The 22,391-nt window shown below is 35.3% G+C and overlaps 2 protein-coding genes across 2 annotated transcripts; both read right to left on the bottom strand.

Annotated features, from left to right (window-relative positions):
• Positions 1 to 8,407: 8,407 nt before the first annotated feature.
• Positions 8,408 to 10,645, bottom strand: LOC131612370 (protein NRT1/ PTR FAMILY 3.1-like). Its single transcript, XM_058884167.1, has 3 exons — positions 10,505 to 10,645; positions 9,569 to 10,346; positions 8,408 to 9,425 (listed from the first exon to the last, which is right to left on the bottom strand). Exons 1-3 carry the CDS (start codon positions 10,611 to 10,613, stop codon positions 8,516 to 8,518), a joined length of 1,797 nt encoding a protein of 598 aa, XP_058740150.1. The 5' UTR covers positions 10,614 to 10,645; the 3' UTR covers positions 8,408 to 8,515.
• Positions 10,646 to 16,889: 6,244 nt separating this feature from the next.
• Positions 16,890 to 20,468, bottom strand: LOC131609989 (protein NRT1/ PTR FAMILY 3.1-like). The gene is made up of 3 exons (XM_058881838.1): positions 20,259 to 20,468; positions 18,143 to 18,920; positions 16,890 to 18,013 (listed from the first exon to the last, which is right to left on the bottom strand). Exons 1-3 carry the CDS (start codon positions 20,374 to 20,376, stop codon positions 17,071 to 17,073), a joined length of 1,839 nt encoding a protein of 612 aa, XP_058737821.1. The 5' UTR covers positions 20,377 to 20,468; the 3' UTR covers positions 16,890 to 17,070.
• Positions 20,469 to 22,391: the final 1,923 nt, after the last annotated feature.

Genomic DNA, 22,391 nt, shown 5'->3' on the forward strand with positions numbered 1-22,391 from the left:
TTTTTCTGTAAGTTGAAGACTCGAAGTTTCTTTAACTCAATTTCGTTCAAGAATTTAATTTCAAGTGGATTTTCTATTAGACTCGAAGACTTTCTAAAGAAGTGGCTTGTGCTAAAGATTGAGATATGGTGTATATCAACCTCAAAGCCTAGGGAGCATTTTGCATTTTGGGAGCATACTTGGAAATTTAGAAGTTGTATTTGCTTTCGATTTAAACTTTGTTAGTATATTTTTGTTGATATCAAACATGTAAAAAAAAAAACTATGTATATCTTATAATATAATATTAGTGGAAGATGATAAATTCTAATGAAAATTCTTTAGAGCCTGGATTAGGTGACTGTCATACCCTAATTTTTGACCCCCCTGAGATGACATATCTTCAGGATTTTCATCAGGTCAAAGCAAGTACCCAGAGCAGTCACTTCTTCATCTGGCATTTAATCAAGGATGTTCAAAGACAAGAAAACTCAGGCAAAGGATCAATCAATAGAAGGATTGGTCTCTAACACAATCATAGGACTCAAAAGCTTCACTTTTATATTCACCTATGATTGATTAGACACCCAGTCATCTGAATACAGGTTTACTCAGGTCACCAGACTAGGGTTTTTGAGCCTATCAAGGACTGAAATCAGGGATCACCTTTGGGAAACCCTAAAAAGCTCCAAGACATCTATTAAAGACTTCAATCATCTTCAAATGATCCATACAATAAGATCCACTGGACATCACACCTCAATTCAAGATCCACAGTCACCAATTTCATCTGGTCGACAATTAGGGTTTTTAACCTAATTCATCTGGATAGTTGACTTTTAATCAGGGCATGGATCCAAAACTCAAGACATGATTCAAGAACCTCTACTACCTCAATATAACCCATTTACATCACTCATTTGAGGAGAAGATCTTAATTCCACACAAAAGTCCAAAATCTCACTTTATCTGGAAAAAGTCAACTGTATGGGATCACCTTTGACTTTTAAGATTTTTGGTCAAACCATGACTTTCAAAGATCAATATCATCAATATATGGATATTAAAGTCATTTGACCAAAGAAATTCAAGAAGAATCATCAAGGAGCAAAAAGTCGGGAATTAGGGTTTTTGAGGGCATTGTGGGAACTCAAAATTTCACCTACACAACTCAAAAAACTTCCAACATAAAAGTTGTAGATCTTGCAAAATAAAACAGCATCTTACATAGGAACTTTTTTCAAAAGATCAACCATTTAAGAGATTTGGAATTTTCAAGCTTTAGGTTATAAAAACTTAGAAATTTTTCTAAGTGTTTTAACCTAGTTTTCATCCAACTTTGAGCTCATTTTTCACAATTTTCCCAAATGATTCTGAAGAAACCCCAAACTAATGATTTGAAGTAGATGTTTAGGGCTTTCCAAATTGTGCTCAACCTTCTCCAAATTCATTTTGAGCTAGGAGTTATGCTTGTTCAAAGTTGGCCTCATAAGGTGAAATTATAGGTCATGTACAAATTGGAATTTTGCAATTTTGTGCAATTAGCTTCACTAAGTGATGCTACACGACCTCTAATACATCTGCAAGCATGCCATACATCAATTTCCATCATTGCATAAGGATTGAAGAAGATTCCCAAAAACAAAGGCATGTGATTATGTAATGATTGCCTTTTTGAATTTATGGCAAATGGTGAATCATCAAGGAATCTTGCTCTAAGCCAATTAGAACTCTCCTCTGCATCAGAAATGTTCTCTAAGATCATACAAGATCAATGGTTGGGGAAGCTAGCCCGAAAATGCATCATTGCATTTGGGATATTTTCAAAATTTCTTCATGGCTAAGAAACCAAACTCACTTCACTAAGCAAGCTTGCTATGTTCAACTGCTCTGAACCATTTGCCTATAAATAGAGGGGTCTTTCTCATTCAAAAAACACACCAAAGCAACAGAATTCTTGCTTTCTCTCTTCTTTCTTCATACTTAAGGTTTTCAAAGGTTCTTTGGCAAGAAGACTCGGATTCTTCAAACCAGAGCTCTTCCTTTGGAATTAAGTATTCAAACACCTTAGGGGAGTCATTTAGAGGTGATCCAAACCTCTGAAACACTTCTGTACGTGGGGAATCATCATCTTCACCTCTCACTTGGAGCTGTTGCAGTTGGGGTCGAGCAAGAGGTTCTGGGCACTTTCAGTCCAAGTTAAGCATCTCAACACCTTCCAGGAGGATCACTGAAGCTATCTGGATCGTTGCAACAACTCTGCAACACACTTTGATCAGAGCCAAATCTTCATTTTTCAGGTAAGTTTCAAAAGCTTCAAACTCTATGATTCACGCATGATAAATTTAAAATGAAGTTACCAGTTGGTTTCTGCACCTTCATAGATCATTAGCCCTCAACCAATTGCATCAAATCATGCATATATAGTATTTCATGTTTAATTTCAGTTTTAGGGTTCTTAGTGTTCATGCTTGCAAATTTTATGTTACACTTAGAATAAATGAAATTAAAGGACACCGTCATGATCCTCGTCCAAAAACGAGCAAAATCCATCTTTACATCTTTGAATTTAGTTGAGAATTGAGGGAGATAGGATTTCCAGAAATTGAAATCGTGAGGTTGAAGATGAAGTTGCTTTGCGCGCGCTTTTTTGAATTCTCAGAAGCAAGTTTAAAATATAATCAATTGGAAGCGTGTTTTGAACGACTAAAACGTTCAGCTCACTTGGTTACAAGCGCCTCTCACTTTCTCATGCCTTAGGTCTGGGGTTCGATCCCCCCTCAGACCTTTTGTTTTTATTTTTCATTTTAACGCGCGTGTTTTATATATAACCAATTGGAATCCCTCTTTAGTCACACTGAGCGTGTAGCTCAGTTGGCTTTGTTTTGTGTGGTGACCATGGGAGCGTGGGTTCAAGCCTTGGTAGTGACAAAACAATATTTTTTATCACTTTTTCCATTTGATTTCTTTACAACTTTAAACAATTATTTAACCTATCAAATTAATTCATTTTAATTTCATTTTTTACACACTTGTCATTTAATATATCTATTTTGTGAATAATCAAAAAAATCATAAAAATATTATTTATTTCATATATTCTTATTAGGTTTAAAATAGTATGTTTTAAGTGTTTTCTTAAATACTTTGAAAATATATATTTTCATTTTGTTTTAACCTAATTACTTTGTGAATAATTTTATGATAAAACCCTAATTATTTAGGTCTTAATTAGGTATAGATTTCATCTTTGCCTTAATTAAGTTGACTTTTGTCAATGTTCAAAACTGTTTTCAGTCTCCAATTAAACGGATGATTAAGGTTTTCAAACAACAAAACCTTATATCATTTCAATCATTTTCAACTGTTTCTCATAAACAGTAAATCATTTTTCAATGGGCCTCTAATAGAGTGTAAGTCCCAACACCTTTTTCTTTTCATAGTTTGTTTTTTTCAAAACTGTATTTACAAAATCTTCTTTCTGTTTTCAAAATATTCTTCTGGTATTTGAAGGGCATTATTCCCGGTGAAACTCTTCAGATACCTATGTGACCTATGTCCATCTTCACTTCTTCTGTTTTCAAAAGAAACATTACCTGTTTATCATATATATATTCAACTATTATCCATCAATTACTGGTAAGGCTTTGTACATACTTCTTCAAAGGCCTCCACTCCATCCAGGTTAGGCTTTACAAGCTTTCAATTTACAGTCTTTATTTAAATTATTGTCAAATATAGAACTGTTTATATGTATATTAGAACTACGTTTGAGTGTAAACCCTAGGACAGTTAAACTATATATATATATATATATATTATAGGAATATGACCTAGGATAGAGAATGTCTTCCCGGTGAAGGCTCTTTCCCAATTAGAGATCTGTAGTTCAAGCCCCCCAAGATGAATTATTCCCGGTGAAACATCTTGGCAAAAACCTTAGAATCAAAAAAAAAAATAGGACACATCCACCCAAGAGGAATTATTCCCGGTGAAACCTCTTACCCATTTGCTTAGAGCCAAAATAAGTTCAAAACCACATAGCTTTCTCTTGTGCTATAACAAGGACCCTCGACTAGCCTCCTCTTGGGCTTTGTACAAGGACCCACAGGCTTCTTAAAAGCATTTCCAGCTTCCTCTTGAGCTTGTATACAAGGACCCATCAGGTTTCTTATAAACATAGGAACAGGTCTTTAGTCACCTTTTAACATACCCTGGTGAGTTTCTTCCAATTTAAACTAGACTTTAAACAAGCTAAGTTTGTCTCAATTTTACATTGAGTACACCTTTTGGAATGAGAGACATGGACAGTCTCTGTCACCCTTATCTTCATCAATTTTCCTTAGCAGAGTCTAGGATCCATGTTTGCTTATCCTCAGCAAGAGTCAGCCTTCATCTTGGGCTTTAAACAAGAAGTCTCCACTAGATAATCTTTCTGCCAATCATTTTAACAAAAAACCCCTGGAAAGGGTTAGCCTCCAAAATCACTTCTTCAAAAACCAAAGATTCATTTCTCTTAGGAGATAATTTCCCCAAAAGAGTCAAAAACCCCTGGAAAGGGTTAGCCTCCAAAGTTAATTAATAAAAACCTGTTTAAAAGAATAAAACCCCTGGAAAGGGTTAGCCTCCAAGTTCAGTCAATAAGCAGTTAAAACCCCTGGAAAGGGTTAGCTTCCAAAAATCATTCTTTTCAAAAGATAAACTCACCAGCTGAGTCAAAATCCCTGGAAAGGGTTAGCTTCCAAAAAAATCAGTCTTTTAATAAATAAATCCTTCAGTAGAGTCAAAACCCAACAAAAACAGTTAGCCTCAACCTTGGACTTCATACAAGGCACCAAAACAATAAAACTCCCCTATTAATAGTCAGCCTCAACCTTGGGCATTGTGCAAGGCAGATAATAGAGTCTCCCCAGTGAGTCCTTCATCATTCAGGTAGCCACAACCTTGGGCTTTGTACAAGGCAGATAAACCATACTTCATGTGTCAAAGATTCCTAACATCTAGGATCTTTTCCCTATTAGAGTCATTCATACTCGGTCAACCACAACCTTGGGCTTTGTACAAGGCAGAAAATAATATTTTTTCTAGCTAGAGTCAGCCTCAATTCTGGGCTTTGTACAGAATACAAAAATTCCTTGTAATTAACCCCCAGTGGAGTCATCTCCCAGAGTCAATAAATAATACATTAATCAAAAAGCCTCAAGCTTGGGCCTCATACAAGCCAGTTAAAAATCAAATCTTTTATACAGTAGATAGACATAGCTTATCTCGATAGAGAGATCTTTCCTCTATCTCACCACATTCAAACAAACAAACATTACATTTTATTTTAATTTTAATCAAGTCTCCCATTTAGGATTTTGAAAGGCATGAGCTGGCAGTAAAACCCAGACATGTGGTAACTTTCCCTAATTTGGATGAGCATCTTTCTTTCATTTAAGAGGCATTTGACTGGTATACTTGCACATACACAAGTAAGGTCCCCCTCTTGAATGAAATGAATTCAGTTATTCTGTCACTCTTTTAATGTTTGTGGTGGAATAGTAGAAATACCTCTCTGTAAAGATAAATTCATGTCTTTTTACTGTAAACAGAGATTTAATTCAAGCTTCAACCTTGAGCTTCAAGCAAGGCACCCAAAAATAATTAATAATTAATTAGTTCCCCGAACTACATTAAGCTCTGGCTTCCATTAGGGATATGTAGGCATAAGGTTCACAAGGAATCTCAGCGAGCTAATAAAATACCAAAAATAGTCAGTCAGTCTGTCTGTCTTTCTTTTATTCAATTCAATTCCTTCTCCTAATACAAAGGAGAAACTTTCCCAATAATCATTAGCAGCACAAACACATTTAGACACAGAGAAGGTTCCTGTAGAGTACTACAGATATGTAGGGTGCTTAAACTCTTCCCTATGTATAACCGACCTCCCGGACTCCAGAATTTCTAGTCTAGGTGAAATCCCCACACTTAGCAAACTCCTAGGGTTTAGTTGAGATCTTTTTTTCCCTTTCCTACTTGTAGGACAATAAGAAAGTTCGTGTGATATCGTAGGAAGAACTGAAATAAAATTCCTCCCACCAAGGGCGCATTCCCCTTCCGAATTTCGCGTGAAGGGTCTAGCGTGTCGTCCTCCCAAGTGAAACGGGGAGGTAAAAAAAACGACAACCACAGTGACGAGTGACAATGAATCAAGATAAATCTAATAAACTGTTTTACGAATTTGGATTCTCTCATGTTCTTTTGTTCATATTTTCTCTCTTTTTTCTAATCTAATGGTTAAATATCACACCAAGTAAAAATAATAGTACAAATAAAAGAGAGAAATTTGAATTAATAGTTGAAATTAGAGCATAATGAAAACATGAGAGAAAGAGCATGAGATGATCCGAATCCCTGTTTTACACACCATTTGAAATTAGAAATTGCATAATCTAGAATTTATTGTTTAAATATGTTTGCATGTATTAGGCTTTGAATTCCTGCTTTAAGAGATTTAATTTCTTAAACTTTGGTTTGATTAGATTTAGTCACCTAATCACCAATTTGTTAATCATGAACGGTTAATCTATAATCTTAAATGCTAGTGAATTTAATTTGGATTGATTCAAATATCTCATTTGAATCGATTGAAATTAGATTTTTTCTTTACCCACCTCCCTATGGGGGTCACCCCCAGCGAAAACCCCATTTTACCCCGCTTCGGAAATGCATTTCCGAAATATTTTTTTTTCTAAATTTTTCCAGACTTTGGAAGTGCATTTCCGAAAAAATCCCAAAAATTGAGATTTTGACTAATTCGGAGATGCATCTCCGAAACAACAAAAAAAAATCTAAAAAAATCCCAAAAATTAATTTTAGGATATTAATTAATTCAATTATCATAAATTTGATATAATTTATGAGTAATGAATAATAATAATTATATATTTTGATATAATTTATGAGTTATGAATAATAATTATTATATATTTCTATTTTGATTCATATTTTAAAATTTAAAATAATTTTAATTAAAATAATTAAAATAATTTCACTTACAATGAGTTATAATTTTTTATTATATATTTATAATAATTATTATATATTTATATATTTACAAAAATAATTAAAAAAAATGAGTGTTTTAATTTATATATTTATATATTTATATAATAATTATAATAATTATTACATATTTATAAAAATTATTATATATTTATATAATAATTATTATATATTAATTATAAATATATTTATACATTTATATAATAATTATAAAAATTAAAACAATGAGTGTTTTAATTTATAATATATATTATATTTATATTTATATATTATATTTAATTTTAAATAATTCAAAATTTACTTATGAAATTAAGATGTTTTTGATTTATATAAGTTAGTAAAATAATTTTTAACTTTAAAATTGTTTAGGAAATTTTATACCTATTAATTGTATTGATTCACCTTGATTTTAATTTTTTAATAATTATTGAATTCTTTCGGAAGTGTATATCCGAAACATTCCAAGACCAATTTGGTCTTGGAATATTTCGGAAGTGTATATCCGAAGACACCCCCCTCCCAAAAAAAAGGTGTTTTCGGAAATGCATTTCCGAAAACCCAAAAAAGGGGGTGTTTTCGGAAATACATCTCCGAAAACACCTTTTTTTCGTATTTTCGGAAGTGCATTTCCGAAATAAGACAAATTTTGAAAAAAAAAAAATAAACGTTTCGGAAATGCATTTTCGAAATGAGGGTATTTTGGGTTTTTCACCAGAGGTGACCAAGAAAAGAGGGAGGTGGGTAAAGAAATTTCCTTCAAATTATTACACAAGTTGCAATTATCTCATCTTATTGCTTAGCAATTCTTGAGTAGCTTTAACAAATCTATCTCATTACACATAGTTTTGAAAATGTTTTTCAAATATTCTTCTTCTACAAAACTCTAATTAATAAGTTTTTTAAAATAAGAGAGTCTACCAACCACCTTCCCCTTATAGACAATTTCTTAACCAAATTGACCAACAAATTGGATATAAAAGGAGAATGCACTGAAGTAGAACATGATAAAATTCATTTCAACTCATTTCATCATTTAAATTCATTTTTATACCTTTTGATTTAGATGGAATAACAAGATTGTTTAATTTAATCCTAAAATATCCAAACAAATAGGTTGTAATCTATATTCTACTATTAATAGGGATAGTACACTTCCGGAAAAAAAAGGGTGTTTTCAGAAATGCATCTTCGGATATACACTTTTTTTTTCGTGTTTTCGGAAGTGCATTTCCGAAATAAGACAAATTTTGAAGAAAAAAAATGCGTTTCGGAAATGCATTTCCGAAGTTAGAGATATTTTGGGTTTTTCGCCAGAGGTGACCAAGAAGACATGGGGTGGATAAAGAAATTTCCAAAAATAAATAAGAAACTTAATTCCATTTCTAAAATACAAATTTGCATAGAAGGTGAACATTCACTATCAATACCAACTAGTATCAACCAAACCATAGTTTCATTCATCTTTTACAAACCCTTTCTTATCTTTCTCTTAACCATCTTTTAAATTCTCAACTGATATATTTGCATCACCTTCATCTAGATCTTCTTCCTTGTTCCTTTCACAAACTTCATCTAAGGACTTGTAAGTGTAAAACCAAGTACATATTATGTAATAAACGAGATTTATAACTTGAATCCCACTAACAAAAAAATAATAGTAGTCCAATCTACCTCTATTAAGGTTTCTGTCAGGAAGCCAATTCCTCTCTTTATCAGTATACTTATGAACCAATGATACCAACAATGTGCCCATATAGTTACCAATAGCTGTAGTTATGCAGTACAAAGCAGTTGCACTACTTCTCATACTCTCAGGCGATTGATCAAACAGAAACTCCAAATGTCCAACAAATATGAAAACTCCAGCCACTCCATGTAAACAATACTGAGGTACCAACCAAAACACACTTATTGGAATTATCGCTTTTGGATCATCCAATAAGTTGTATTCTGCAGCAACATTTTTTCTTTTTATTTCCACTATTGCTGAAACTATAGTCGCTATAATGTTGATCACAAAGCCTACTCCCATTCTTTGCAAACATGTGATTCCAACTGGATTCTTTGTGAATCTACGAGCAAACGGGACGAAAAGACGGTCGTATAGAATAACTCCTGTCATCATGGTTAGCACACTGAAAATTGACATATGGGCTGGTGAGATTTGGAATGAGGGAGAGAGATGACGGTCCATTGAACGCGCTTGTTGAATCATAAAACTATGCATATGTGATGAAGAAGCTATGAGCAAAATTCCGGAAGCCCAAATTGGAAGCATTCTAATGATGGATTTTAACTCCTCAACTCTATGGACAGTGACTAGATTCCAAAGGTTTGGTGATAATACATTTGAATCTTTTGCATCTTTCTCTATGACAATTGCAGCCTTGTCCAACCACCTGCATATATATCTTGAGCAGTTACATACTGTAAAGCACAGACAGCAGATACCTGAACACAACACAGACACTCTGTATCTATATGATAATAAAAAAGATAGGACGCTCACACCGCTACTTATATATTATAGTATTTGACTTACTTATATTGATCAGAGTGTAAAAGGCTTCCTTCTAAAGAAATTCCAGCATCAAGTTCCTTATTCTGATATAGAAGTTTGAGGTCATTAGGTAATTTCTCATTCCTCTTTTTGACAGCAGCTACAATTACTTGCGCCAGACGAACCAAAGGACTTCCGTTTGGTTTCACAGTCTTATACAATGGTGATCCCAACACAAATGAAACTATTGATATCAACATAGCAATAGTTGGAATGCCAAGGCCCCAACCCCAACCCATATTGTCTTGAACATAAACCACAATTGTCAAAGCACTAAGAGAAGCTAACTCCATGAAGAAAAAGTACCAGTTAAACAGGCTCCAGTTCCTAGATGCCACACCACTTTTTGTCATGTCGAATTGATCTGCTGAAAAAGGAACAACACAAGGTCTAATGCCACCTGATCCAAGAGATGTGAGAAGGAGAGAGACATAAAGTGTTGATAGTTGTGAAGATGTAGGTTCTTGGCAGTTCACTTGCGTTGGACAAGGCTCGGGGCGAAAATATGGGAGAATAGTCGATATAGTAATACTAATCAATCCGAGTTCGTAAATGAGACATCCGATTGTAATAGTCCAAAACCTTCCAAGGAAGGAGTCTGCTAATAGAGCACCAATGAGAGGAGTGAAGCTAGACATTCCACCAAAATTTGTGAGTGTGTTTGAAGCTGATACCAATGGCATGTTCAACTCTTGGGTTAGGTAACTTATCAAATTACTGTGAAAACCAGCAGCTGCAAATCTATCACACACTTCATTTCCTGCATGTACATATTGTCTATCACATTTAAAAGTTTGCATCATTAATTATAGTTAAAATGAACATTGATATATCCAATCCATGCAAATTAAAACTCAATTGAATTTAGAATATTAAACACAATGATCATTAATTTAAACAAAAAGTAAGTTAGCTCACCAAAAATGAAAGGTAACGTTCTGATCCCTCCTCTTTTCTTGTTATGTGCTATCTCCACTTCTTTTTCTACCATTTCCATACTACTCTTATTCCCCTTCTCCATCTCCATTTCCACTCACTTTAGGTATAGACAGAGAGAGAGAGATTGAGGATTCTTCATAGAGGGAAAGAGCTAGGTGTCTTTTTTTTTTATAGGTTATTTTCTGATAATGTTTTTGAAAATTAACCATTTGGCTGAGTTAGAGAGCCATGATAAAGTGACATGGTTGCATTGCAAGGGGTGGTGGGATTGCGTCTAAATTCGGATTTTCTTTTTAAATATTTGTGTGTTACTTAATTGAAAATAAAAGAAAATCAAAATAGTTTTATTATAAAAACAGAAAAGAGGTGATGAATTGGAGAAATTAACTTGCCACCCAAAATTATACTTGGCACCCTCCAAAATGAATAAAATGACTTAAATGTCCGACAAAAATTTATTACCATATTTTCTGAAATTTGCGTGAAACACCGGATTTTTCAAATCTTTGGGCGATACCGAAAATTTGAGGAGCGTACCGGAAATTTGGCGAAAACAAGTAAGTTTCTGGTATTTTTTACCGAAAATTGTGAAATTTCTGGTATTTTTAAAAAATTATAAAAATACCGGAAATTTTGAAATTTCCGGTATTTCTATTTTTTTTTTAAAAATGCTATTTTTCTTATATTTTTAATTTTTTTCAGTGAGGACTAGATGTAGAGATGGTACTGTTGTTCGGGAGCCGGTGGCTGTTGCTGAGGAGCAAGTACCTGTTGCTGATGAGGAGGTGCCTAGAGTTGAGGAGCAGGTGGCTGTGGTTGAGGAGGGGGTTCTTGAGGAGCGGGTGGTGCATGATACGAACACCACCACAGGTGCATCTACGGTCCCTGACCATGTTGCTTATAGGATATGGCAGGGCGAGGAGGTATTTAACATTGCTTAAGTACTTAATTTTTATTATGCAATTTTTATTACACACTGTGTTTTAATTGTATTTTTTTTTGTTACATAAGCGTCCAGTGCTGAAGGTCACTTCTCACGGGTCGAAGTTGAGGAACTTCCCCGAGACACCGATGCCTGAGCAGGTGGCGAGGATAGTTCGGGACTTCCATTTGATGGACTTGTTGGATGCTCCCTAACGATGCTGGACGCCCCTCTATTATCAGCTTTTGTTGAGAGATGGCACCCGGAGACCTCATCCTTCCATCTTCCATTCGGGGAGAGGACGGTGACTCTGGATGATGTGCATTCCCTATTTCACCTTCCGATTGCTGGTATGTTTTGTACACCAGTTCATAGGAACCAGGCGACGGTGGTGCACATGGTGATGGATGCTTTAGAGGTTGATGAGCTGGTTGTGCTTAAGGAATTTGGTGACACTCGGGGCTTTCACCTCAGGATGTCTTGGTTGAGGAAGGTTTATCAGGAGCTTGTCAATGCAAAGAGGTACCAGGCTGCCGCTAGGGCGTACATGTAATATCTAGTGACATGTACTCTCTTTGCGGACAAGTTTGGAGTTTACATAGATGTCTGCTATCTTTCTCTATTCAGCGACCTTGAGACCCCATGTTGGGCTTGGGGAGTGGCTGCATTAACGATGTTGTACACGGCGCTTGATGCCGCATCTCGTCCCGACACCAAATAACTTGCTGACTATTTGAGCTTGTTACAGGTATATATTCTTACATGGTTTTTTGTGTTTTATTATAATTTACCTGGGCTTGATTATTTTTATTTATGCAGTGTTGGATCTACGAGCACTTCCCTCACATCTATGAGCGGAATACCCAGCATTGTGCGGCTGCTGACCCTTGTGCGAGGAGGTGGAAGGCCAGACAGACCCATCCAGAAGGGATGATTGAGTACAGGCGGAGGCTGAATTCTCTGACGCTGGATGATGTCATCTGGACACCGTATACAGGTCACTCCGATCAACTTCCTTTTGATGTATCTCCTTTATATTCATGGTATGTTAGATGGGAGAGCCATGTGGCTAAACACTTGCCTAAGAAGTGTCTACGCCAGTATGGTTATATACAGGGCATCCCACAGGCGGTCCCAGAGACTCCAGCTGGTGGCATCGATCGCTGGTTTTAGAGTCACATCCTCAGCTCCCCCGTGAGATCATTGACACAGCTGTTGCGGTTCAGCAGTCTAGGCAGTGTCTGGATGATTACCTGGAGTGGTTCCTCAGTGTGTCACACCCTAGGGTCATATCGTCTGTCGCAGCATTAGATGTTCCAGGGCCTTCAGGTACCAGGGCTTCTTCACCACCACCACCTCCACCTCCCGCTGGTGACCAGGACAACCGCCTGCAGTACATTGCAGTTCACTTGGATATCCTTATGGGTTTGATGAACCCTGATGGTGAGGTTCACAGTATTTTAGGTAGATTGGAGGATGTTGCCCGTGGAGGACCTATGTAGATTTATTTTGTTATAATTGTATTATTTGTATATTTTGTATGAACATCTTATGTATGAACATATTTTTTATTGCATAATCTTTTTGGCTAGTACATGTTTCGAGTAGATAAAGAAAATAACATCAATAACAAACAAACATAGTTAACAAACATCAGATGACAAACAACAAACAAGCATAAACAGTACTCTGAAACATGAAAACCTAGGCACTACCGAAAGACTCTGGACGAAAAAAACATTTCATTATATCGTCAACGAATCTTTGGATCTGAGCATCCAACTCGATCAGACCTTTCGTTATTCTACGGCGAAATGATTTCCACATGGTCTTTACATCTTCATTATTCTTCAACTCGATTAAGTTGTATTTCACCCTTCCATTTGTATCAATCAAGTCTTCCCAAAACTCGATCCTTGTCATCCTTCTGTTATCAGAATCATGCAGCAAATTGATGAATTGATGTGTTATCCGATAACCTAAGACCCCTATTTATACAAATGGTGGTGCATTCTAGACCACACAAATGTATCGATGCAATCAGTACCCTTTAAAAGTGTCGGCAAATATCAATCATTTAAAAAACCATAAATTACAACATACCGGAGATTTAGTTAATTTGAAACAAGAACTATGGTGCAAGAGCGAGAAACAACAATAAGAAACGAAGAAGACGATGGATTTGGCTAGGGCATGAGAGAGGAAACAAGATTCTTATCCCTAATAATGAGGGCATTTTGGTCAGTTCATAAACAAAAAACACATGTGGCATTTCATTTAAATAAAAAATAATAAAAGGTGATGCCACATTAGCATTTTTGATGATATGTCCGGCTTAAGGTTAAAATTAAAATATTTTAGAAAATTTAGTGCAATCCATGCAACTTTTTTTTTACGGGGTTTTTTTCAAATATCACCTATATGGCAAGGGGTGAAAAAACTATTTTCCCTAAAATCTATGATATGATACCGAATTTTTGGAAAATCATATATTGAGTTTTTGAAAAAACAAATATAAAATTATAATTTGTTTTCAAAATCTATAATTTCATACGAAATGTTTGAAAAGCATGACTTTGCTTTGTATAAATTAAACCACACACTTTCGAAATAATATGAAAATGACATATATAAGTGGGTTAATAGTAATTCACCCCCTGTAATGTTAGCGAATTTTGCTTTTCCCCTCCCTACCTTTTGGCAACGGTATTTTCAAAAAAATGTTGCCAAAACCTGCCTTTGGCAACGGTGGGGGGGTAAACCGAAACACGCTCATATTACAGGGGGATAAACTACTATTAACCCTATATAAGTTAATAAATTCAGAGAACACAATAAAGTCAAAATAAAATAGAATCGAAAATTGTGCTCCTAATACAACTACTATATACTATTGCATAAGACGAAATCGAGCTCCCTTGTTCCTATGCTACCTTATGTATTGCAGTGCCTCCCCTATTATGGAATTTACTACGTCCCTCACCTCCGAGCCATTAGGAAAGATTTCTTTGTCTATATATGTCTTCCCAATCTCCATGATACAACGAATCTAGGCAACACATCAACAACATGATCTTCCCTAGCCTCTTCGTCCTCTAGTATCTCCTGATGAGTTGACCTAGGTGGCTCTCCCAGAGCATCAGTTTTCATATAAGGATGTGACATTCTGAAATACCAACGGATGTAGCCGTGTACATCAATCTAGTCGCTAGGAGCTAGGGTACTTCATGCCTCATATCGTACCAGATGCAAAATATAATTATCAAACATGCTATCCATATCTCTATATGTCATAGCGGGAGAAGTAGACTCAGAAGGGTCTTTGGGAATAAACTGCATGTAGCCGAACTGCCACATGACGCGCTCCACCAGATAAGGATACATCCGATGTGAATCGCAAGCCGAACATCCAGAGTAGAAGGCAATGTTCTCCAAGGGGCCCGTCTCACGGTGATCTAAGTTTGTACGAAGGTGTATATCCTCTGCTCCCATGCGGTCAAGATACACTCTGTATGACTCTGTTGCCTGATTCCTTTAAGTGGGCTAAATGTAGAAGCACGTGGCATATCCTCAATGTAGGTCGGAACACATGACCATTCAGATATGCGTGGGAAGTGTTGTAAAATCCAAGCCTAAAAATGGTACATATGAATCATTAGTAAAAGATGCATAAATGGACGTAGCAAAAGTGTTATGAAACACTAAAAGATGCAGAAATATTATCGTCAATAGTGTGATGCTTCCTGTCACTTGTTTGGTCTACTACATACAGTCTTCGGCTAACCTGGAGTACAGGTAGACTAAATTAATGTCCCCCATTTGTACTCATGAATCCGCTCCAAGTCATCACAGTATCGCATGTAGATCACATCATCCACATAAATGACACTCTTGTCCACAAAAATAGATGTGTCAACTAAATACAACAGGTATGCTCTCAAGTGTACGTTTTATGCTGCACAACCTACTCGTCACCACCAGCAGCCTGCTATGCATCATGTAGTTGTTGTGTATACAACCTCTCTAAGAATTAAAACCTGGCATAGCCACTCGGGTGGTTTCTAACTCCTTCACAACTTCCTTGGGTCATCTCCCAAATAGTCTACCATTATCTCTGATGCCTCATCTCTGTCAATCTTGCCATGATCTAACAGTCTCCTCTTGATCGAAAGATGTAGCAGGCACGAGAAATCGTGAAGTGTGATAGACATCTCACCATGTGGAAGATGAAATGGTAACGTCTCCGAATGCCATCTCTCTACAAATGCGCACAACATACCATGGTTAATTGTAACATAACTAATCATGCACAAGTCTCTCAACCTAGATAGCTGTAACACATCCTTAACCCAATGCTCATTAGGCACCTATAATCTCATAATCTTCTAGGCATGGTTGATGAATTTTAAAGTATCATGGTCCTGTAGAAAAATAAATCATCGTTAGATATGTCTCTCAAAGAATATTTTGAATACTATAACAAACATGTTTATCAAAGAATGAAAACAATTAAATTTTACATCTCCTTCCAAGATATATTTGACAGTATAGTCGGGGTATAACGACAACAACGATAAGTCGGACATGCACACTTCCTCCAAACCTCTGCCAGCTAGGGTGCTTGTGGGGCCTCGGGTCCCTCTTCCGAAGACTCGGGTTCCTGTTGTGCTTTGAGTGCCTCAGTAGGTGGCACATATCTCCTACGGGAAGACGAAGGTGGAGATGAACAAGCCCTAGAAGTTGACGCTACCGCAACAACCAGACTAGAAACAATAGCTACCTCCGAGGCTTGAGATCTTTCCCTCCAAACCGATGCATGATGCGCACTATGCGGTACCTCAATCTATATTGTTTATCAGCCACCAACAAAAAATTCAAATAATGCATCTCTAGATTCTATAAATCAAAATGTTGGAAAATTTTAGAGATGCATTTTTGAAATATTTTGCAACTCAGAATAACATTAATGACGAAAATGCAGTCCATGCTAACATCTAAAACAATGCATTGATCATTTAAACTATCTATAAAACACATTATTCATTTCAGTAAGATATCTAAACTACCTATTAAATAACCTAATACTCTATTCACATATGAATCATATATATTCTTGGATGAACTTACTAGATAAATCATAAGAGTATATAATTTTGAGTATGTAATATAATCTCTCTGTCATTCGACGTGATGTAACGATGTGCTACATTAGTCACCTCCTATTGAAAATTATGGCAATTATATATGGCTAGAAAAGACTTGATGTTTAAATCTCTATTGACCAACCCCTCTTTCTTATAAACTTTCATGGTGCACTTTATTCACATTCATTTTTATTCTAGTACATGATACTAGCTAGTCCTATTGGTTGATGACAATAATGTCTGATGTAACTCAAGATGTGGGCTATCAATCGTGATGGAGATATGTCCAAGCTAAGTATTGTACATGTAAACAAAGTTCTAATAAATATCAAATGATGATAAAACTACATGCAAAAAAAAAAAAAATACACACATCATTTCCATTTCTTAACAATGGAACTTACATATAGAACTAGAGCATTCATTATATTCAATACTAATACTTATTATTACCTACTAATATCAACCTCACCATACTTTCATTCATCTTTTGTAAACCCTCTTTTATCCTCATCCTTACCACCTTTTAAACTGTCAACTGATATACTTGTACTCTCTTCCTCCAAATATTCTTCCTTCTCTCTGTCACAAACTTCCCCCAAGGGCTTATAATTGTAAAACCAAGCACATATTAAGTAATAAATGAGATTTATAACTTGAATCCCAGTAATAAGAAAATAATAATAATCCAATCTTCCTCTATTAAGGTTTCTATCAGGAAGCCAATTACTCTCTTTACCAGTATACTTATGAACCAATGATACCAACAATGTGCCCATGTAGTTACCAATAGCAGTAGTTATGCAGTACAAAGCAGTGGCACTACTTCTCATACTCTCAGGTGATTGATCAAACAGAAACTCCAAATGTCCAACAGACATGAAAACTTCAGCCACTCCATGTAAACAATACTGAGGTACCAACCAAAACACACTTATTGGAATAATCGCTTTTGGACTATCCAATAAGTTGTATTCTGCTGCAACATTTTTTCTTTTTATTTCCACTAGTGCTGAAACTATAGTGGCTATAATGTTGATCACAAAGCCTACTCCCATTCTTTGTAAACACGTTATTCCGGCCGGATTCTTTGTGAATCTTCGAGCAAACGGGACGAAAAGGCGCTCGTATAGAATGATTCCTGTCATCATTGTTAAGACACTGAAAATCGACATGTTGGCTGGTGCAATTTGGAACGAGGGAGTGAGGTGGCGGTCCATCGAACGAGCTTGTTGAATTACGAAACTGCCTAAATGTGATGAGGAGGTTATGAGTAGAATTCCTGAAGCCCAAATGGGAAGCATTCTAACGATGGATTTTAGTTCCTCAACTCTATGGACAGTCACTAGATTCCAAAGGTTTGGAGGTGCATTTGAATCTTTTGCATCAACTTCTGTGACAATTGCAGCCTTGTCCAACCACCTGTAGATATATCTGAGTCATTAGGTAATATTCCTGCTAGTTTTATTTATAAGAAAAAATTTACTTTTTAGATTTATTGAATAGATAATGTATCTGAGCGTACTTTAGTTATTCAATATCTGAACTTACTTATATTGATTTGAGTGTAAAAGATCTCCTTCTAAAGAAATAGCAGCATCAAGTTCTCTATTTTGATATAAAAGCTGAGGATCATCTGGCAATATCTCGTTCCTTTTCTTGACAGCAGCGACAACCACTTGCGCTAGACGGACTAAAGGACTTCCTTCTGGTTTCACATTCTTATAAAACGGCGAACCCAACACGAACAAAACTATCGATATCAGCATCGCAATAGTTGGAATGCCAAGTCCCAAACTCCAACCCATATTATCTTGAATATAAACCACAACTGTCAAAGCACTTAGAGAAGCAAAACCCATGATAATAAAATACCAGTTGAACAGATTCCACTTCCTAGACGCAACGCCATCTTTCGTCATGTCAACTTGATCCGCCGAAAAGGGAACAACACAAGGCCTAATGCCACCTGATCCAAGAGATGTGAGAAGGAGAGAGATATAAAGTGGTGATAGTTGTAAGGATGATGCTTCTTGGCAATTCAGTTGTGTTGGACATGGTGGAGGACGAAAATAATGTAGTGTGGTTGATATAGTGATGCTAATCAAACCGAGTTCGTAAATGAGGCATCCAATGGTAATGGTCCAGAAGCGTCCAATGAAGGAATCTGCTAGTAGAGCACCAAGGAGAGGTGTGAAGCTAGATGTTCCACCGAAATTTGTGAGTGTGTTTGAAGCTGCTACCAATGGCATGTTCAGTTCTTGGGTTAGGTAACTTATTAAGTTACTGTGAAATCCAGCACTTGCAAATCTATCACATGCTTCATTTGCTGCATGTAAATTGTAAATATGACTTGTAAAATATTCATGTATAACAAAGTTTTCATAATTTACTAGAATTAAAGTTGTAATTATTATCCATTAAATCGACTCAGTTGATATTTGTGCAGAGACATATCGGCTTTTGTGATTCTCAAGTTTCCTCCTTTCAGAAGTGTAAGAGACAATCATTCATGATATGGCAGGACTAGATTTGTTTTCTCAATTTCGACTTGGCTGTATACGGAGGCACTAGCGAATCCACTATTATTTGTTTGTGGATATAATCATTGAATTTGCATTTGCGGTGATGAAAATCACCGCTTTATATACTATGGATATGTTATTTCTATATATGTATGGACAAAAGTTACAGAATATTTGCACGTGGAGACTGTTGAGCAAAAATGCTACTCTCTTCACTTTTTTTTAATATTTTTATTTTAAAACACTGTATTTAGTTATAAGGTTATGTTTAAAAAGTTATCCTTGAATATATTTTAAATTTATAAATTATTAAAAATGGAGCTTTTTTTTTTTTAAATATACTCTCCTTTAATTTCTATTAATTTGCAAGTGAATGAATGAGTTAGTCCACAAAGAGGTAGAGTATCTCACTTGCGGGATAGGTGTACATTGGCATGCCTCAACCAATTTTATAAAATATAATATATTTAGTGTTATTAACAATAATAAGTTGAAGATTTAAATGATTGCACTCATATAATTAATAAACTACATTAGAATGAATTGTTTAGAAGAATTCTAATTCAAATTTTGATTGGAACAATTTTTTCTTCAGATCTTTGGATTTCTTTTATGATTTTTTAAGTTTTTAGAGATCATATATATTTATCAAAGTTCAATTATGACAAAATACTATGAATCATATTTAGTTGGACAAATATATTACCACGTTTTATTTAGTCACAATTTAATTTTGAAGAATTTGAAATTTAATGGTGTAATTTATTTCACACATTTTTAAAAACGACTCTGATTTTATATTGGCCACCATTTAAAAAAAAAAAAAAACTCAAGTCATACGAATATGAAGATAAATAAAACCAAAATAATCGATTTTATTTAATAATTAAAACAATTGTGACACTGATTTTAAAAATGAATAATTTGAAACTGTCTTCAACTATCAAATTTCTTTGCACAATTATTAAGTGAGTTAACTAAACTACATTCTTTTAGTTCTTATATCTTGAAAAATAATCATGAGGACATGAAAGTAAGAATCCATATTTCAAAGCTATGAACATAGAAACATAAGAAAAGTGAGGATTATGAAACAATGGGAAATGAAATATGAAGTAAGTTAAACAGAAAGTGAAGCTCACCAAAAATGAAAGGTAGTGTTCGGATTCCTCCACGTCGATGGTGGTTCATCTTCTTGCTCTCAGCTTTCTCCACCATTTCCATTTCCATGTCCCCCTTAATTCCCTTCTCTATCTCCATTTCTCTTTAATCATGTAATGGGTATGCGAATGCTTATATATAATATACTTCTCAACTCAACCAATAGTGTATCCTTAAATAACTAGCTATGCCTATATATGATACAATCACCACTCTATTTATAGACAGAGATGGATTGATTTTCACCCCCTCTAACAATTTAATTTAATAATCTTATAAGTCTTTATCTTTAACTTATACTACTATTTACTTTTTAATGAGTGTGATTTTTTTTATTAAAAACGTGATTTTTTTACATAAAAAATTTGTTTTTGTTAAAATATTATAAATATTTTATAATATTTTTATATTAATTTAGAGTATTACTTAATATGAAATTTGATATAATGAATTAAAATTGAGTCTTTTGATGTCAAGTTAATAATTATTATCGATAATATTTCTCTCTTATTTTTTACAAATATAATTACGAAATCAATACTTTTAAATAATAATAGAAATTAAAATTATGTGATTTTAAAATAAAGGAATTAGATTTATGAATAATGAAATGGCAAAAATTGTTATCATACCTACAATTTTTTATTTATAAAACAATCTAGGTGCAAAAACATCACAAAAAGGGCACCTCAATGGGTACAACAAACCAATCTTCATAATCAGCCACATCATCTCAATGGCTATAAAAAAAAAAGTATAGATGTATCCTACCTCATTCTGGACGGTTAGAAGCTTTAAGGTTTTTCAATAGTTTTAGGGCAAGTTCACGTGATGAAAGAGTCTATTTTGAGGTGATTTTAACGATTTGAGAGTAAGCTCACATGAGGTGATAAGCAGGGGTGATTATATCTGAACCAAACTAAAAGTAAAACTGCAAATCGAACTAATCTAAACTGAAAATCGTAAAAAATCGTGTTTGGTTTGGATGATTTTTAGAATAAACTGCGCGGTTCGGTTCGGTTTGCGGTTTTCATTTTATAAAACTGAACCGAACCAAACCGGACCACATTAAAATTAACATAGAACGAGAAACCAATCCAGTTCATTAAAATCAACAAATCCTGGTAATATGGACTCCAACCCTCTGCTAGGGTTTGTGAGTTCGCCTGAAACGACAATAGGTAATACTATTGCGGCAAGTTTGAAAAAGAGCACGATGGAGATTGATCTACAGGAACGAAGTACCAGAAAAGTCAAGGAAGGGGTGGTCCATTTGGTTGAGAAAGGTATCTCTTTCAGGGATATCATGGCTGGAAAAAGTGGGGATGCAATGGATGAGGAAACCGAATTTGATCAGGAAGGTCTGGGAATTAATGAAGATGATTATGGGGACATCAGAGTTGAGGAAGAACTGATAGGTGGTTATGAATGCCCTAACTTCATTTTCTCGGAGAATGAGGAGAAGAGAATTCAAAGACCATGGAAGAGAGGGGTGATTGTCAAGTTGCTAGGGAAGAAAATTGGATACAAGGCTCTTGAGAACAGACTGAATCAGATGTGGGTTCGTAAAGGAATTATTAGTATCATTGACCTGAGCAATGATTACTATCTTGTGGCGTTCTCACATGAGGATGATAAGAAGGCGGCAATGCTGAACGGGCCGTGGTTCATCTACGACCACTATCTGACGGTTAAAGAATGGAGGCCGAATTTCCAACCTGAAATTGAATCCATCAACGAAGTGGAGGTGTGGGTGAGAATTACGGGACTCCCAATATAATATTATGATACTAGGGCATTAACATGCTTTGGTAATCGTACTGGCTGGACGGTGAAGGTTGATAAAACCACAACGAAGCAAGAGAGGGGCAAATATGCCCGCATCTGTGTTACGGTGAACCTGGAAAAACCGCTTCTTTCTATGTTGAGAATCCAAGGAAGTAGTTACAAGATTGAGTATGAAGGGCTACATTTACTTTGTCTTGTTTGCGGTCGCTACGGACATTATAAAGAAAGTTGTTACTTCAATAACAAAGGGAAGAATCTGTTGGGTGAAAACAGTAATGATGGAGAGAGACATGCAGACAATGAAGCTAAAGGTGATGGAAGTAGGC

Source organism: Vicia villosa, linkage group LG6, assembly GCF_029867415.1.
Source record: "Vicia villosa cultivar HV-30 ecotype Madison, WI linkage group LG6, Vvil1.0, whole genome shotgun sequence".
NCBI classification, from domain to species: Eukaryota; Viridiplantae; Streptophyta; class Magnoliopsida; order Fabales; family Fabaceae; genus Vicia; species Vicia villosa.

Bases quoted from the DNA above. Each gene is read 5' to 3' on its own strand.
- LOC131612370 (XM_058884167.1), bottom strand. From the start codon at position 10,613: ATGGAGATGGAGAAGGGGAATAAGAGTAGTATGGAAATGGTAGAAAAA. The intron at 10,347-10,504 runs GTGAGCTAACTT...ATGTACATGCAG, and splicing joins AACGTTACCTTTCATTTTTG to GAAATGAAGTGTGTGATAGA. The intron at 9,426-9,568 runs GTAAGTCAAATA...ATATATATGCAG, and splicing joins TTACACTCTGATCAATATAA to GTGGTTGGACAAGGCTGCAA.
- LOC131609989 (XM_058881838.1), bottom strand. From the start codon at position 20,376: ATGGAGATAGAGAAGGGAATTAAGGGGGACATGGAAATGGAAATGGTG. The intron at 18,921-20,258 runs GTGAGCTTCACT...ATTTACATGCAG, and splicing joins AACACTACCTTTCATTTTTG to CAAATGAAGCATGTGATAGA. The intron at 18,014-18,142 runs GTAAGTTCAGAT...ATATATCTACAG, and splicing joins TTACACTCAAATCAATATAA to GTGGTTGGACAAGGCTGCAA.